We start from the raw sequence: 20,226 nt of genomic DNA, 5'->3' as shown, positions 1-20,226 counted from the left end.
GAAGACTGAGCAGCCTGTCCCTGATATATCATATTCTTGTAAAATTTATATGAAATCCCAAGCAGACTGGAATGGGATTTTACATGATCTTTTGTGCTTGAATTGGTCACAATTATATAATAGTGTAGATCCTGTTGTCCCTTTGAATGAGAATCTAGTCAACATAATTGATAGGCGTATCCCTTCTCGTGTGCTAAGGTACCGAGTGAAGGACAAACCGTGGTTCAATGATGATTGTAGACGTGTTTTTTTGGAGAAGCAGGAGGCCTATCAACTTTGGAAGGGTAACAGATCAGATTTGACCTGGAACAACTATACTCAGCTTCGAGCTTTTGCTCAGAGAGTTTATGCCTCAACTGAAAAGGAGTACAATTTAACCATAAAAGAAACACTTTCTGGTACAACTCAGGAACATAAATGGTGGTCTACCCTTAAATCTGCACTCTTTGGTGTAGATGCAACAGTTCCTCCTTTACTTAAACCAGATGGCTCAGTCACTCACTGTCCAAAGGAAAAGGCAACCCTTTTGGCTGATGTTTTTGACAGTAAACAGAGTAATGAAAAACTTGAACTTCCTCATTCCTGTTTTCCTGAGGCTAAACTAACTAGTTTAGCTTTTCGATCTCGTGAGATTAAAGCTCTGTTGATGGACCTTGATGCTTATGGAGGTGTAGACCCAAATGGTATTTTTCCTTTGTTTTTTTATAAAGACAGCAGATTTCTTAGCTCCAAAGTTATCTGTTATTTTGCGCAAGTTAGCAAGAAGAGGAGCTTTTAGCACTAGTTGGAGAATTGGTAATGTTACTCCTCTATGTAAATGTGTTTGTGGTAGCTCAAGTCCCACTGATTACCGCCCAATTTCCATAACTCCCATATTATCTAAAGTTTTTGAACGTCTTCTGGCAAAACGTCTTAATAGGTTTGCTGAAGGTAATCATCTACTCCCTAGTTTGCAATTTGGTTTTCGTAAAGGCCTTGGAGCATGTGATGCCCTTCTTACAATCTCCAATGCTGTACAGAAATCCCTTGATTGTGGTCGGGAAGTTCGTATGATTGGCCTTGATTTTAGTGCTGCCTTTGACCGTGTTAATCATGAGGCCCTTGTTTTCAAACTGAAACAGTTGGGAGTGGGTGGGTCGTTTCTTAGCATTATTATTGATTTTTTAAGTAATAGATCTCAAAGAGTTGTTGTTGATGGGCACCATAGTGATTATAGGAATGTGATATCCGGTGTTCCACAGGGTAGTGTTCTTGGCCCATTACTTTTCATACTATATACACATGACATGTGGTTTGGCCTAGAAAACAAGCTTGTTGCATATGCAGATGATGCTACTCTCTTTGCATCAATTCCATCCCCTGAATGTAGATCTAGGGTTGGTGAATCCCTTAATAGAGATTTAGCTAGAATTAGTGCATGGTGCAAATTATGGGGTATGAAGTTGAATCCTAACAAAACTCAAAGTATGATTGTAAGTAGGTCAAGGACGGTGGTTCCTCAACATCTGGATCTCAGTATTGATAATGTTTCTTTAAATATGTATGACTCTTTCAAAATTTTAGGTGTGATTCTCGACAGTAAATTTACTTTTGAGAAACATATAAGGTCTGTGTCTTCTTTAATTTCACAAAAAATAGGCTTATTGAGAAAGTCTTTCAAGATTTTCGGTGATCAATCTATTCTGAAGAAGTGTTTTAATTCTTTCATTCTACCTTGTTTTGAGTATTGTTCTCCTGTCTGGTCTTCAGCTGCTGATTCTCATCTTAATTTGTTGGACAGAAACTTACGGTTTATTAAATTTCTTATTCCTGATTTAGATATTAATCTCTGGCACCGTCGTTCAATTAGTTCATTATGTATGTTACATAAGATTTTTCACAACTCTGACCATCCTTTACATTCAGATCTCCCTGGACAATTCTATCCTGTTCGTAATACTAGGCAGGCAGTTAATTCTAATAGCCAGGCCTTCTCCATCACGAGGCTCAACACTACGCAGTACTCTAGAAGTTTTATTCCATCTGTGACCAAGATGTGGAATGATCTTCCTAATCGGGTGGTTGAATCAGTAGAACTTCAAAAGTTCAAAGTTGGAGCAAATGCTTTTTTGTTGACCAGGCGGACATAGTCTTTTTATAGTTTATTTATGACATATTTGTTTTTGATGTTGTTGATAGTTTATTATATGACATGTCTGTTTTGACGTTGTTTCTTATTTTAGAATGATTTATTGTTAATTTGTTCTCTTCATTTATTTATTTCCTTATTTCCTTTCCTCACTGGGCTATTTTTCCCTGTTGGAGCCCCTGGGCTTATAGCATCTTGCTTTTCCAACTAGGGTTGTAGCTTGGATAGTAATAATAATAATAATAATAATAATACTACCGCGACGTTATTCCTTTTCTTGTCGTTAAGCAGAAATGGCCGCAGATAAAGTAATTTTGGGAGGGGTCAGCAAAATGGTGGGTACATCAGGCTACATGGCGCCTCCAGTGATCGGCCAAGCACCGAACACATAAAATTACTCTAATTTCTCTGTGAAGCAGGAGCTAAAAATTATACACTGTAAAGAATAAATACTCAACTTTGCAGAGGCAGAAGAAGCTGGAGATTGCATGATTAATCCTCAGATAATCGATCACAACGTTAGAGCAACAGGGAAAACCACCGTGCGAATTCGCTACAAAAATAGGAATAAGCGCCATCTTGGATACTCGTAATAGTGCAGGAGGAAGGGTAACCTTGATTATAAATAGGTGGTAAAATATCTATAATTAAAGTGTAGCAGCATCAAGAAATGTTGGGGTTCGCCCTTTACATAAGAATGTACTGTACATTGGATTAGACAGAACATAGAAAAAATCAATTAGGGAAAAATCGGTATTCGATATCCTCTTCATCTGCATCGTCAATCCGGCTTTTTATTTTTTTATTCTCAGTCGCTAACTAGTTATCGCACTGTCAAGATCTGCACACATTCCGATACAGTGAACCCTCGTTTATCGCGGTAGATAGGTTCCAGACGCGGCCGCGATAGGTGAAAATCCGCGAAGTAGTGACACCATATTTACCTATTCATTCAACATGTATATTCAGACTTTTAATGCCTTCCCTTGTACGTAGTACTTTTAACAAACTACCCTTTAATGTACAGAACACTTAATGCATGTACTACAGTACCCTAAACTAAAACAGGCACAAATATTAAAGGTGATTTTATATCATGCGTTTCCTAAACACGCTAAAAAGCACGATAAAAAATGGCAACCAATGTTTTTTTTACGTTTATCTCTGATCATAATGAAGAAACAAACTGGAGGTAGAGCTTTGCTTATTACCCAGACATATTTCCCATACTTTTCCCTTAGAACTACATCACATCTTCCTACTTTAGATATATATATATATATATATATATATATATATATATATATATATATGTGTGTGTGTGTATATATATATATATATATATATATATATATATATATATATATATATATATATATATATATATATATGTATACACATATACATACCTACATATATACATACATACATATATACATAAATACATGCATACATATATATATATATATATATATATATATATATATATATATATATATATATATTACTGTACATATATGGGTTATGGAAAAAATCCGCGAAGTGGTGAATCCGCGATGGTCGAACCGCGAAGTAGCGAGGGTTCACTGTAATTCACATTTGAAGGTTTTCTGGGAGAAGATGGATAGAGAAAACACCGAACTATATAAAATGTTTTTTTAACCTGTTAAGCGTCACCCACGTGATAAACCGTTCACCACGATCTACTCGGTACCGCCTTCAACTGTATATTCCGTTCATGACTTTATTTGCCTTTTACAAGCCGTCAGTCTCGTGATATTACGGTTACTCGTATTGTAAGTATAGGATCACCACTTGGCAACACTCTCAGCATATGGGGACTGTGAATAGAAACTTATATGATGTCTGGCAACTATTTTTCTGAAGGTAGCTTGATGTTACTAGAAAACTGGTTTCCTATCAGTGCGCTCGAGCGTTCATGCATAAGTGGTTATTTGTTGTTCCTTTTGTAATGAACGATCTAAAGATGAAGGTTATTTCTTTAGATGAAATAAATGATATTCTTGTTGAGGAATTTGATAATGATAACCTGTTTGATAATGAGAGCACAAGTTCTGAATCCTCCAGTGATGAGTATATTGAAGAAACAAAGTTTTCTTTCGATGCCGAAAGCGAAAATGACTTCTCATTACCGAATGACTGGACAACAAAATTTCACAAAACTATAAAGGGAAAGGAAACGCCGAGAGAGAGAGAGAGAGAGAGAGAGAGAGAGAGAGAGAGAGAGAGAGAGAGAGAGAGAGAGAGAGAGAGAGAGAGATAAAGTGGATAAATAATGTACAAATGTATGACGAACATATTTGAAAACTATACAGGAAACGATATGAAGAGAGAGAGAGGAGAGAGACTTATCCCTTTCCTTTTGTTGCTTATCCAGGCGTAAGATTTACGATTGAAGATAAAAAGAACCCATTAGAATATTCAGTATTATGTAGCCATTTGAAATGAAATAATAGTAGTATTAATTGTTTTTTTTACTCAACCATTTAATTAATATCCCTACTTTTAACTATAATTACGAATTATAAGCATAAAGAAATGATATTAACTTTGAAAAATTATCATTAGTGAAATGACCGCTCAGGGCAAAAAAAGCGTGACGGTACGTTAGCGGCAACCTGGTCCAGGGGGGACGCTTAGATGTTTTCTGGCAGAAAATTACGGTAGATTATCGTACAGCAGCCTAGTGCACACTTGCGCCTAGTGGCCGTGTTTACGTGTGGGAGTGTCATCATGGATATACAGTACTAAACTGTAATTTTTAACTATTGCTAGATACTGTATCAAACCTTGAAAACCCTTTTTTGTTTTTTGTATCTACTGTATAGGAAATAATTCTACATTATTCGGAAAATACTGAAAACAGTAAGCTATGCATAGTACAGTAGTAAATACTACAGTCATAGAAAATTATCAAAACTTTAACAACTTTTTATTGTTTTATTTATCCATAAAAGAAATTTTGTACAGTATTTTATAAAAAAATCTATAAGAAGGATTTCTTACAGTATTGTTAAGATAAAAGCTACAGTATATATTATATATATATATATATATATATATATATATATATATATATATATATATATATATATATATATATATATATATATATATATATATATATATATGTTTTATATATATAATATATACATACATACATACATACACACACACACATACATACACACACACAGTGTATATACAGTATATATATAGCTAGAAAGCTAGAAACAGAGTGAAAAAAAATTGACGGGTAGGTTGCTGTTTGCCGCCATGATGTGTTTCGAAATACACGAATTTCCAATTACACGAGGCCTTTCATCGACCAAATTCTTGCATAATTCGGGACCCTACTGTATGTATATATATATATATATTATATATATATATATATATATATATATATACTGTACACATATATCAGTATTCACCTTAGCGACCACACTCGTAGCTTAGATCTTTACTATCTTGGGAACCGCTCATCATTCACTTAACAAACCAGCGTTCAGCCGTAACCCTGAGCGTTCCCAAACTATCGCGTCGCTTTCCTTCGGAACGCGTTCGCCCACCTGTTCGTGACTCACTTCAACGTGAATCATCTCTCATCGGTCAGCCTTCACGCTCAGCTATGCGTTAGCCGCCTACTTGAGGATCGTCGACACACCGACCTGCCTCTTGTGCAGCAGTAACAATCGATCCCTCTTCATTGTGGTATCGCTCGTCAACGCAGGGAGACTCTCTCTTATCAATCATCGAGTCATCGGTCTTCACGTTGGCAATCACCATAGCGTCTTGAGCAGGAGGTTTCCCGACGCTCTTCAATGCGTCACCGGCCTTCACATCTTCATGCAAAGAGGATCTCCAACTGCAGCCACCAAAGGCCATGTTTGTGGCCTCTAGGAAGGTAGGGTGGTTAACGATCGTTCATCTTTGTACCAGGAAGGCTTTGGAGACCTTCCTTCTCGCCAAGACCATTCTGAAACGTCCAGCTGTTCTTGAATCGCTGCCTCGAGAGTTGTCGATTCACTGTTCTGCCTCTCGCTCAGCGGTAGCGATTGAGCCCTTTTTTTTCGCGGTATCTCTAGTCGAGTTATTAGCGTCAGTGTCGAACGTCGACCCTTTGTAGGTTGTTGACGTTGTGGTTTCGGAGAGCTCGTCTGCTGCCCTGCCCTGCCAGCTGCTCCTGCGACTGCATCTTCTTCTCTATTTTGCACCGCCGAGGTCTGTGCTCCTTCCCCTTACGAACATCCTTCGTGGGGAGAGTAACGTCCATGACATCTCTCCGACAAGTGTTTCCCTTTCCAGTAAAGGGTCTCACATAGAGACTCCTCTTCAGAGGCTTTCTATTGATCAGCCTGCTGATCCCACGCTCGTACATCGTCAGTCGGCAACAAGAGTGCTTTCACCTCTTCGCCTCCTCAGTCGTCGTCTTCGGAAGAAACTGGTTATCCTGTCTCCTCTGATTACTGACCTTTGCCTCCGTCTCCAGGTATCGCTAGGCTCCAAAACTGCCTTGGAGGGGTTCTTCCTCTTCGAGCCAAGGGACGTTGAGTAGGCTGCGGAGAGGTGTAGGAAGTCCAACACAGATTCCCTCCTTCTTAAGGCCCTTACAGCTTGGCCCTACAGACCTCCAGCCCTTCCAAGACCAGCCATACAAAACCGTCAACTATGAAAACGGCAAAGGTTTCATGAACGGAGTTGTCTTAGAAGCCTTTCCTGTTGAGGATGGGAAAGGCAACAAGTCCAATCGTGAAGGAAAACTTCAGAGAGGTGGCGGTAGATCTCCATGATCGTTCAGGGTATCGCATCACGTTTTTTCATCTCTCCCTCAACTAACCAAGAATTCCGTGTGTATGAGCTCCTTTGCGATGGGATCAGCAAAGGGGCAGGCCCTTCGGGCAGAAGTCCAGACCTTGTTGGAGAAAGGCCCTATCCAGGAGATACTCAACAGTTCCCCTGGCTTCTTTTGTTGACTCTTTCTTGTGGAAAAGGCATCTGGAGGCTGAAGACCAGTCACTAATCTCTCTGCTCTGTACAAGTTTGTCATATAGACTTCTTTCAGTATGGAGACGGCATACTTGGTCAGTCTAGTGATAAGATCACAAGACTTCATGTGTACACTGGATCTAAAGGACACCTACTTCAAGATCCTAATCCATCCTTCTTCAAGGAATTATGTTTCAACATCAACATCATACCAGTTCAAGGTGCTGTGTTTCGGCCTTTCCAAAGTACTTCAGGTCTTCACAAGTGTGTTTCCCCTGTGTCATCTTGGGCTCACAGGTTTGACATCTGTCTCCTTCATTACCTGGACAACTGGCTAATACTAGCAGACTCGGTAGCAACCTTTCGTCAGCACCGAGACAAACTTCTGAGACTTTGCTAAGATCTGGGGATCATGGTAATCTCAAGAAGTCTTCCCTGCTTTTCACTCAAAGACTGGTATGTCTGGGCATGGTATTAGACACCAAACATTATAAAGCCTTCCCATCAGACAGAATAGCAAGGCTGAGGAAAGTCGCAAGGCTTTTCCTCAAACGAGAAGATCTCCCAGTCAAAAGGGGCTATGTTTCCTCGGACATCTATCATCCTTGGCCCATCTAGTTCCCATCGGTCGCCTCAGGATTCAATCTCTCCAGTGGCATCTTAAGTCCAATTGGAATCGGGCTTTTGATTCCCCGGTCACTCTGATTTCCATGGGATCAGAAGAAAAGACGTATATCGAATGGTGGCTGGCAGACGAGAATCTTCTGAAGGGTGTCGATCTTCTCGTCCCTCCTCGTGATTTGATACTGTTCTCGGATGCATCAAAAGAAAGGTAGGGGTCCCACGTGCAGCACCACATGCCCTCAGACCTTTGGACAGAGTCCGAATAGTACCTTCATATTAATTTACTAAAGATGAACGCTGTTTTTCTGGCCCTTCAAGAGTTCCACCAGTTCCTGGCGGTTCACTCAATGGTGGTGATGAGCTACAACACCACGGTAGCTTACACCAAGGAGCAAGGAGGTAATTTTTTGCAGCCCCCATCCCTTCTAGCAGTAGGGATACTGAGATGAGATGGGCAGAAATTCACCCAGTCTCACTATCAGCTCGCTTCAATCCAGGCAAGAGAAATGTGCGCTCCGACAATCTGAGCAGATAGCGGGTTCCGAATAGTCTTTGGATCATCTAGTACCCAACAAAGTGCGGACTTTATGGGGTTCCCAGACTGCGGACCTGTTCGCAACGGCCCTGAACTTCAGGTTCCCGTTGGACTGCTCCCCAGTCCCAGATCCCAAGGCTCTCTGGCAAGATGCATTCCAACAACGGTGGGACAACATTGACCTGTACCCATTCCCACCGTTCTGTCTGATGAGGAGAGCACTCAACAAGAACAGAACATCGGTCAATCTTTCAAGAACCCTCATAGCTCCTGACGGAGCCCCAAAGAGAACTTCTTCCACGACACAATCTACTTAGACAACCACATGTCGACTTTTCTGCAAGGCAGTAGCTTCGCTACGCCTTCACGCCTGGAGACTATCCAGCATCTCCTCTCTGAGAAGTTTTTTTCACAAGTCGCGAAAGGGGATGCCTGGATAACTACGAAAGTCATCAACTTCATTCGACCAGGCGAAGTGGAAGGTATTCTGTGGTTGGTGCCGCAGAAAGGGTCTCAATCCATTCAATACCACTATTCCAGCAATAGAGGAATTTCTCGTGTATTGAGGGATGAAATGCATCTTTCGGTTTCAGCGGTTAAAGGCTATCACTCAACCTTGAGTTTCGCCTTTAAACTGAAAGGAATGGGCATTTCCTCATCTAAATAACTTGAATCCTCATATGTAGTTGTGAACTTACCTGTCCTCAGTCAGAAATAAGATCTGCCCATGGCATGTGGTTCGAGTTCTTTGGTCCCTAGAAGAATTCCTGTACGGACCATGCCTTCTAACCTGGAAGATGGTGTTCCTAATTGCCTTGGCCTCAGCCAAACGAGTTAGCGAACTTCATGGTCTTTCGTCTGACGTCGCCCATTCAAGAGGATGGGTAGAGGTAAGCTTCAGCTTCATCCCTGAGCTTCTTGTTTAGACTCAGAATCTAGGTTTCGTATCCTAGATTTGACTCCTTCCGGATAATGAGTCTCCGCTCTGTAACTGTCGACCCAATCATTTGTTACTATGCCCAGTAAGATGTTTGAGGCGCTACCTCAAGAAACAGGCAGAAACAAGAGGAGGATCACGGTAAACACAATCTCCACATGGATTCGCAGGGTCACTGACCTTGCTCTGAATCCCGATCCTCCTCCGGCATGTCATCCTAGAGCCCACGAGGTCAGGGGCGTAGCTACGTCTCTGGCTAGCAAGAAGAACTACTCTGTGACGCAGTTATTGCAAGTGGGCGTGTGAAAAATGCCAAACTACGTTCTCCGACCACTACCTGCAAGGAGTGACACACAGGAACCTCGATATGTTTTCTATCGGTCCTGTGATGGATGCAGAACAGCTGGTTTAGTACCTTAAGCTCCTTAATGGACAAGTAGCAGAAGGTTGAGGGCATTGGTTACCTGAGCTTTAGTCTGAGTGAATGAAAGGGAAAGTCTGGCTCGTTCCCTTTCTTTATCCTCCCCTTTCTTGGGAAAATTAGCATCTCGGGTACCCTGCACAAGCTGACCTCAAACCTCTGCGGGTAAACCATTGCTCCCTTGTGTATCCTAGTATTCATACCCTGGCGAGGTGGTATTGGGAATGTCTCAGTATCCTCGGTTATTCCCTGCAAGTCTCAGAATAACCTTTACCTTGACAGTCACATTGCTAGTTTCTCACCACACACAGCTTGCGTAGGTCACAGACCATGTTTAGCAGGTTTAGCGATGTGTTAGGGTCTCTGTATTGTTGCTCTGATCTATGCACAATAGGGAGTACCCCCAGGTAAGGCCAAAAAGCCAGATTGGCAGGGATATTCACCCTCCTAATGGGTGAGTCACTCCTATTAAATAGCATTGGTTTGTATTCCAGTTACGGAACAAATGACAAATTCGGAGGTAATTTGTATTTTCCCTAATGATACAAAATCTTAGCTATTTAAACATACTTGCCCGCCAATTCTGTCCCCCTTGAAGTCCTACCTCCAAGCAAAGTGAACTCAATCTCAGGTGTGTGAGAGGGAAGGGTTGCAAGCTACCCCCCTACCCCCCACTAATTAGTGGGATGGGTAGTTAAACCTCTCTAAATTTTAATGGCTCGTCCTTTCAGCTTCTCCGAAAGTAATATCCCTATTAAATAGCTAAGGTTTGTATTGTTAGGTAAATTAAAAATTACCTCCGAATTTGTCATGTTTTCTATAGTTTATGGAGTCTGTTAGCAGAACCTCTTAATAATTATTCCAGGTTTCCAGTTCAGCTTTCACAAGGGTCTAGATACTTTTGATACTGTTCATTCAATTTAGAACAAACTCTAGCCCATTGAACAGATTCGTCAGGCCCGTGAAAGCCTAGAATGTCTATGGCATCTAATTCATCATCATCTCTTCCTACGCCTATTGACGCAAAGGAGCTCAATTAGATTCGCCAGTCGTCTCTATCTTGAGCTTTTAATGCAATATTTCTCCATTTATTATCCCCGACTTCCTGCTTCATAATCCTTAGCCATGTATGCCTGGGTCTTCCAACTCTTCTAGTACCTTGTGGAGTCCAGTTGAAAGTTTGGTGAATTAATCTCTCTTGGGGAGTACAAAGAGCATGGCCAAACCATCTCCATCTACCCCTCACCATGATCTCATACTCATATGGCACTAGAGTATTCTCTGTTTCATTTCTAATCCTGTCCTGCCATTTAATTCCCAATATTCTTCTAAGGGCTTTGTTCTCAAATCTACTAATTCTGTTGGAGATTTTTTCATTGTCATAATACAACTTGTGTCCATACAGATCTCACTAAGCTGATATATAGCCTGGTTTTTATATGTAATTTCAGGCAATTTGATTTCCAAATTTTACTCAACCTAGCCATTGTCTGATTTACTTTTCTCAATCTTTCATTAAACTTCAATTCTAAAGACCCTGTATTAGAGGACATAGTTCCTAAATACTTAAAAATTTATTCTTCATTAATCCTTTCTCCTTCCAGTGATATCTTATCTTCCATTGCATATTCCATTCTCATCATCTCCATCTTTCTTCTATTTATCTTGAGCCCAACCTCTTGTGATATTTCATGTATTCTGGTATGAAAGCATTGCAAATCCTGTGGTGTTCTGCTAAGGACAGCTTCATCAGTCTACTTTAGGTAAGCATCATCAGTATACTCTAAGTCAGCTAATTTCCTATTACCAATCCAGTCCAATCGTTCTCCACCATCTCCAGCTGTTCTACACATTACAAAATCCATGAGGAGGATCAACAACATAGGTGACAACACATTCCCTTGCAGTACTCCGCTGTTCACTGGAAATACGACTCCACTAACATTAACTTTGCACTTGCTATGCTCATGAACAGACTTAATCATATTCAAGAGGAATTCCACAATAATGCAGGACTTTCTACAAAATTGGCCGGTGCACACTATCAAAGGCTATTTCATAGATTCGGGTCATGAAAATTTGTGGCTGGCATAATAACTTTTATTCATGTTCCAGCAACTGAAATTCAGACTTGGATGATAGAATCTTCAAATGTCTTCTTACTGCTATGATTAAGATGCAAGATGATGGTAGAAAGGCCTACTTTGTGATTGTTGGTGATTTCCATGTTCACCATTAGAGAATGGTTGAATTATGTTCTCCTATTGATTGCCAAGGCTTAAGAACATTTGACTTTGCTTTTGAATTAGGCTGTATGAAAATTGAAAGTGATGTTACATACAATTCTGATAATTTCTTGGACCTACTGTAGTATACACTGATTCTCCAATTGTGATTTCTGGTCATACCTCAATTTCATTAGATATTAATACAGAGCATCCTTTCCCTAATGTGCCACAATCAAGCAAAATATAAATAAAATCTCAAGGTTATTGGAATGACATTTGAGGTATCTTTCAAGTAAGATATTAATATTAATCTCAAGGAGATTGGAATAGCATTTGAGCTATAACTTACATTTGAATTGGTCACAACAGTATAAAAGGATTGATCCTGTTGTTTTCTTAAATGGAAATCAGATTATTTCCATACCTCTGAATAGAATAAACAATTAAATAGAACTGCCAACCTAATGACCTCTATGTATAACAATAAAAAACACTTTCCCTCCACCCCTGCCATTGTACCCTCCTAACTACCTTAGCTCCCCCCCCCCCAAAAAAAAAAAAAAAAACTCCCTAGCTGCTGAGAAGAGAGTAACAACCAGGACAGTTTTGGAGGGGTTAGGTTTGGGAAAAAAAAAGTAAACATTGCTTCCAATTTAAATGGACTTGATCACCGGAGGTAAGTATCACCATAGAAGTGGAAAGGATTGTGGGTCACTTCTGTTCATAGGTAAGTATGGAAATAATAGATTTTAGTATAGAAATCATGTTCATTTCCCTGAATCTTACCTCTAAATAGAACAAGCTAAATAACACACTTCCTAGGAAGAAGGGATGTGATACATACGACCAACTTGAATCTAAGTTTACATTTCTCAAATTGAATCAATGTCTTTAATTTATTCATTGTAATAACCTAAATAAAGTATGAAAATACAATGGAGAATCTCACCTTAAATTCAACTTCCTCTCTCATTTCAAATTAGTAAACAAGAATCACTGAGCACTAGCTACAATTCAGTAGAGGAAACCAAGCAGTTAGTTTTATAGTTTTAGACCTTGACATGTGTTAATTCAATGGATTAATTTGAAAATGTAATTTCAAAGACAAATTCATCATTGAGTATAAGGTATATGATTTGATACAGTGTATGATTTAACAGTGAATTTTGCTCACAATTTGGAATATAAATTAGCTATATTGAAATTGAAGTAAAACAGTTAATTCAATAATTCTCCTTGCCAAAATTATTGGACCAAGACAAAATTCATCCCCAATTTCATATAAGTTTCTATTCAAATAATGATCAGCAAATACAGTTAGTTCTCCATAAGGCTGTTGTGAGAAATCTTCTTTAAATTCTTAGTGAAACTAAGCACAACACTGGATATTATGTGCTTTACTCTTCAAAACAGGCAAGGGAGATTCATCCAATTTGGTAAAAAAAAAAAAACATTGCAGTACCTGGATAATTTAGTTATCACTGAATCCCAAAAACCTAAACTTGCTCAAATTTTAACCACATTGGCAGCCTGCTACCTCCTATCCTGTCAAACCATTGGTAACACTGTCCTCTGAACCAAGAATTCACTTGCCTTTCTCGTAAGTTGATTCCGAGCGGACAGTCTGTAAACAGCAAACCGCTCTTTTGAATTTCTAATTACCCTTTATTTTTTGCTCATTAGTTCCTTCATTTGATTGTGTGTTTATTGGTTCTCATTATAACTAATTATACCTGTTAATGGAATTTTGTACCTTCCTTGTTTGGATTTTCATTAATTTAGTAATTTTTTTTTTTTGTGTAACTAGGCTTTTCTTCTTCTTTTAATAGAGTCTAAAGATTCTTCTCCAATTCCCTTTTCAAACCCTGTCAGGAGCTGCCCTCCTTGCAGTATTTGTATGAGCTGTTTGAACCACGAGAATTCCGCCAATTGCAGAGGCAAGGTGTGTGATTTGTCAACGGCCATACCACATTGATAATTCCACTTCTTGTCCTATCAGTGAGGTTAAGTAACATTGGGTCTGGTCAGTACTTGAATGGGTGACTGCCTGAAAACACCAGATGCTGTTGGCAATTAACGAGGAGAGTGAAATATCAAAAGACTTTACTGTACAATGTAAGAATGCTTTTGAAGGGAAGAAAAAGACCTCTGCTAATGAGGATTTCCTCTTTTTGTGTGCTGTGGGCATGCTGGCTCTACAGTGATTCCTTTCCCAGTTTGTACGCCACCCCCCTGCAATAGATAGATAGGCTACATCTATTGAGTTGCCGAAATTAGAGTCAATGATAATTTATTGGAGGCTTGTTGGGGACAAACTTGATTCCCAGCAGCAAAATTTAGACAAAGATATAACTGTTAACTTTAATAAGTTGACAGAGAAATTAAAATTTGCTTTTAACGGGATGTCAAATAATCTTATGTATTACTTTTCAGTTCCTTGGCAAGTATCTTTCGACACTGCCCTGGGTAAGGGTACGGCATGGCATAGGCCTAGGGGGGGAACAGGTCTTGGCAGGTACCTAGCAGTAATTTACCCAAGAATTCTCCTTTGTGTTCCCATAACAATGTCAGAGAGAACTAAGGTGAGGGTAGAGGGGTCGGATTTAGGCTCAAGACCAAAGGAAGGTAGTCAGTGTTACCCAGGGGTGCTGGGAGGTTAATTCTTATGGGTCTGATCAGAATCATGAAGGGCATGATGAAGTTAGGTCCAAGCTAAATCCAAAGTTCAGTCCCTCCTCCCTCTCTGTGTATCACTGAACGATTCTTTTGTAAAGGTCCATCGCAGTCACGCGATTCATTGTGTTTTCCCTGTGCTCAGAGGTTTGTTCAGGTTAGGTCTTAGATTTCAGCTAGAGTTGCTAAGGTGATCAAGATTCTCTACCCTCCTTAATTTCTGTTGAGGTGTCTATTAAATATCAGATGACTCTTCATTCGATAAACGTCCCAGGCTGAACCCGTAGTTCTAGCACCTTTTAGGTGGCCCCTTTCCTTTGCAGAAGACTCCGGTTTCCATTTCATTAGATAATTTTTTTGGCAATTGAGTCCCACTTCAGCTCTCTTTAGGAATCCTAGTCCTTTAAAATGTGGCTTCTGGATGGTCTTCGGAAATATGTCAGGGACTCTGTTCATTCCTCCTGATGTGTCTTTATTCGAGAGATTCTGCTCTTCTATTTCTAGGGCCTCAATTCGAAAGAATTTTATTGCTGCTAGTTTGCTGAGATGTTGCCGAGTAAAGATGTGTTTTGCGGAGCTCTTTTGAATTATCTCCCTGAGCTGTGTTTAGCTTCCATTTCTCATTTGTGAGAATTATCACCCTGGGCTGTGTTTAGCTTACATTTCTCGTTTGTGAAATCTTTGAGAAATATTAGTTAATCTCATGGAGACAAAAGTGAAAAGTAAAAGTTCATCATGGCTAGTTGCCCCAATGTGGATCTGCGAGGGTAGACTTAAAAAGTGTGAAAAGTAAGTGTGTGTTTATAGAGTCAAACATCAGTGATGAAGACTTAAAAAACTTAAAATGGATTTGTCCACGCTGCGTAGATGAAGTCAGAAAAGCCAAGATAATTATACCAAGATTTGAGGAGTAATTGAAAATAAAAGACCTTGATTTAGAGGAACGTGATGAGAAAATCACGGAATTGGAAAATCAAATTGCGGAGCTTACCGCATACACACCAAATTCCACCCAGACCACTGATCTCACTGAGAAAGTTGATAATCTAGTGATGAATATGGAATCAGTTAACACTTCAAACACTGATGGACCCAAAACCAGAGAAAATGACATATGTTGACAAAGTTAAGGAAAAAATCTACTAGTAATAAAAGCGATTAAAGCATCAACTAAAATTTATCATCTCTCCTACGTCTGTTGATGCAAAGGGCCTTGGTTAGATTTCGCCAGTCGTCTCTATCTTTGAGCTTTTAAATCAATACTGTACTTTTCCATTCATCATCTCCCACCATGCTTCATAGTCCTCAGCCATGTAGGCCTGGGTCTTCCAACTCTTCTAGTGCCATGATTCTTTATCATTTGGGGGTTTGTCTTCCTGATGACTTTCCAAGTACTTCCTCTCCGATCCTTAGAATCACTTTAATATTCTTGGTCCACCATTCTTGTACATCCTCATGTAACCTTACTAAGACTCTCAGTTCTTCTTCTTTCAATTTCCACCACTTAATCTTTGGGTCCATTCTTGTCTTTTTACTTCTACAATTCCTTTGGCAAAGTCCTCCTTCAAGAATGGAGACAGTTCAGTTGGTCATGGCATTGGTCAGACAGGGGGACTGGATGGTTTTCATCAACTTCGACAATGCCTATCTTCAAGTCCCCATTAATCCAGAAAGTAGGACTTTCTTTTGTTTCACTACAGCCTTGGGAGTCTTTAAATTCAAGGTTTTTGCTCCTTCGGGAACCAACTGCACATAAGGGTGAAGGGTAGGAAGAGTGCTATCCTTTTCTGCTATCCTGGATGTTTGACGTAGGGGACCAAGATGTATGCCCTCGCCTTCCCTTGTCACCTCACTCCTTTTTTTCTTCCTTGCATGTTGCTCTCCCTTCAAATGTGCCCCTTAAAAAAAAAAAATTGTTACCTAGATACATGATGACTGATCGAGCCAAGTCTTGTGGGACATCAACCATTCTTATACATTGTTTCGTGTGAGGACCAGCATTGTACCAAAATTCTCCCTTTCCTTGGAATGGGTTTTGGTATGTGATGCAGGACCTTATGGTCCTACCTCTAAGGCAAATTTCTTGTGACACCCAAGCATCTGGTATATACTGAAACAGAATTCTTGTTTGATTATTGATGTACAGTATTTGTATACTTATAATACTATTATTAATTATATACATGTTGAAATAATACTATTATTAATTATATACATGTTGAAATTCTTTTACATACTTATTGTTATTTATTAATAAAGTTTTGCTAATTATCATTTGCTAGTAGCTTTACAGTTACAGTATGTGTTAAAAAAAACACTTTATGGTTATTAAAGTGTATTTCCAGTTCCCTTTTTCCTTTTTAGAAGTGTATACAGTCTATTACAGTATAGTAAAGGAAAGTTTGGTGTGCATGTTCAAGGCACATTCTGCAATGTAAGTACCTGTAGGCCTACTGTACTAAATATCTATTTTCTCAACAGATGAAAAACCTAAAGTTGAATGTGCATTGGTAACAGAATTTCAAGACCACATATTTGTCGCAGTTGATGCCGAGAATTTCTTTTTCCTTCATGATCTTATTGCATCTTACGTGAAGGACACTAAAGAGAAAATGGTAAGCTTTTTTTTTTTTAAATGTATGTGAAAATGAAATAATTTTTATCTTGGATGTTTGGATGATGGCTTGATCTAAATAAGTTTAAAATAATAATGAGAAACATTTCTAATATAAATCATATCTCTGCTGCATTAAATAGGCTAGGAAAATGAAAGTGGTAAGTTATCAGTTTCTTTTATATATAACTTGGAATACGTAATATTGTCCCTATAATGTAAAAACTTTGTACTTGAAGTATACCATCGTTGCCAGGTTAACTGATAGTCATTAAAAGAATAACTGAAGAACTATGTCTTGAGTTAATAAGAGCACCCGTACTACATACTTTGTGCTATGCTGCCATATTGTGTGTAGGTTAAAGTATCATATATATATATATATATATATATATATATATATATATATATATATATATATATATATATATATATATATATATATACAGTGATACCTCGGTAGTCGAACGACTCTAAATTCGAACAAATCGGAGTTCGACCAAAAAATTTGAGTAATTTTTGCTGCGGTGTTTGAACAAAAAATCGGAACTCGAACAGCCGAACGCGTGGCCGAGTGAGATGAGCGGCCATCTCGGCTACTCTCGCTTGGTCGGGTAGCATCATTTCAAGAGAGAGCGTCAGTCCAACAACACGTGTTGAGAATTTATTGTGATTTAGTGCATTTTATTGTCTTTTTTTGCCGATAATAATGGGCCCCAAGAAAGTTAGTGATAAGGGGAAGGATAAGAGGAAAACAGTGAGAACAACGATCGAGTTGAAGAAGGAAATTACTGCGAAATACGAGAATGGTGTACGAGTGTCTGATCTAGCCTTACAGTATGGCATGGCGAAGTCGACCATTTTGACCTTTTTGAAAAATAAGGAAGTGATAAAGAAAGCTAATGTTGCACAGGGAGTGACAGCAATTAGTAAGCAAAGGCCACAAGTAATTGAGGAAATGGACAAATTGCTCCTTATATTTATTAAAGAAAAGCAGTTGGCCGGGGAAAGTATAAGTGAAGCTTTCATTTGCGAGAAAGCTCTTCATATTTATGAAAAATTGGTGAAGAAAAGTGCCAGTACTAGTGAAAGTGATTCGTCATTTACTTTTAAAGCAAGCAGGGGCTGGTTCGAGAAATTCCGGAACAGAACTGGTATTCACCGTGTGACTAGGCATGGGGAGGCAGCCAGTTCGGATCAGGCGGCAGCTGAAAAATACGTTGTTGAATTCGACCGATACGTTAAGGAACAAAATTTGATCCCGCAGCAAGTCTTCAATTGCGATGAGACCGGGTTATTTTGGAAGAAAATGCCGGCCAATACCTACATTAATGATAATGTTATGTCTCACTTTAGAAGAATAGTGCAGAAGAGAAAGAAGCAGCTGACAATTGACATGTTTTTCATAAAAGAAAAGAGAGCTGCTACATCCCAGCCTGATTCCCCTCCAAAGAAGAGAAACAGAAGAGAAAAAACCCCTGAAGGAGATTTGCCTGACCTTTTACTGCAGAGAGAAAAAAACCCTGAAGGAGAACTACCCAGCCACATCATGGAAGGGGACTTTCCTTCCAAGCAGTAACCTCCCCCTTCCATCCTCTCCACATCCATTCCTCTATGCCATCGAACCGCTGCTCAAAGGTATGTACAGTAAATGGTTTAAAATTGTTTTATATAGTTTTCCTACCAATTTCGTACACATTTAAATAATTATTGTTGTTTAGGTACACGTTTTATTAATATTTTGGGCATTTTGGAGTGCGTAGGAACGTATAAAAATAAATACCATTATTTCTTATGGGAAAAAAGGTTTCGGTACTCGAACAAATCGGAGGTCGAACACTGATCCCGAACGGATTATGGTCAAGTACCGAGGTATCACTGTATTTGGGCTCAGCCATGTCGTCCTGATGGAAGGTTTCTTTAGGCAGCTTTCTAAGGGATATTTAGCTACAGTGATACTCCCAGAGAATTGACCATAGGTCTCCAGAATTCTAACTCCTGGCGCGAGTATCCTTTAAGAAAATTCTTGAGGATATCGCATAATATCAGGGGACGTATTTTTTGATACGACACATGGCAATCTTCACCCCGAATAGAGTTTTCGCTCTGAGGGGGAAGAGTGGCAAAAATGAAGGGGAGCCGTCATCAAGGTTACCTGGTGGATCCCCTTCCCGTACTACTACAGCGCCATACATGGCGACCCATTCCTTTGTTAGTAGCGAATTAAGCACGGTGTATCTCCCGCGTGCTCTCGGTGTTGTGTTACTAATATTTGGATTTATCATGCATTCTCTAGCATCTTCAGCCTCTGGAAAGTTGAGTGTTTAATCTTTCCTGTGTTTTAGCTCCCTTCTCACAGTTAAATTAGCATAATTTAGATGTGTTTATCAAAGCATAGCCGTTCACCAGAGGCGCCATTTTGGACGCTGTCGTATGCCATAGATGCTCTATTTAGTCAGTAGTACGACGTTCCCGGTAATTAGCTTTAATGAATTATAGCTATTTAGGCAAAATTATACAAATGAAGATAAGATCATGCACGCATATTTCCTCTTCTCTGAAATGTTTCGATCGTATACGATGGAGTCTCAGTGACGTAGTATAGCCGAGATCTCAACTCGCGTTGGGCTAGCCTAATGCGTTTTAGTATACTTTCGTACATTATCCCCGTTTACCCTCTTGTATCATTTTATTAATTTAGTAGGAGATAGCATATCCCCTAGAATTACTAATATACAGTACAGTAATTCGATACTCGTCTCTTTTCGAGATTTAAGGGTAAACCCTACCTTCCCTCTGAGTGTCGCCATTAGGCGACAACCCTATGCTGGTTCTGCCATAGAGTAGTGTACTCCGCCTTGACTAGGCTAGTGTTTTTCTGTCTTCCCATTTTGCCGGTGAGTATCCCGGCTTTGAATTATGACAGTAACTCAGAGTATTCAGTCTTGATGTCGGCAACTCTACTGACAGGGGACTAGTCACTCCCCTGCCGGTTTACAGTTGCAGACATAGGAAGCCCGGCTTCCCAAGTCCACAACCAAAAGTGGTAGTACAAT

General features: G+C 39.5%; 1 protein-coding gene across 1 annotated transcript in view; it reads left to right on the top strand.

Moving 5' to 3' along the window:
- The window catches only part of tweek (transmembrane protein KIAA1109 homolog tweek), a 789,520-nt gene that overhangs the window by 768,380 nt on the left and 914 nt on the right, over positions 1-20,226 (top strand). The window contains 2 exon segments of the mRNA XM_068348609.1: positions 17,038-17,171; positions 17,314-17,331. Of these exon segments, the coding sequence (XP_068204710.1) occupies positions 17,038-17,171; positions 17,314-17,331 (152 nt within the window).

Source organism: Palaemon carinicauda, chromosome 24 (assembly GCF_036898095.1).
Source record: "Palaemon carinicauda isolate YSFRI2023 chromosome 24, ASM3689809v2, whole genome shotgun sequence".
Taxonomy (NCBI): domain Eukaryota; kingdom Metazoa; phylum Arthropoda; class Malacostraca; order Decapoda; family Palaemonidae; genus Palaemon; species Palaemon carinicauda.
This window is presented reverse-complemented; position numbering and strand designations above follow the sequence as displayed.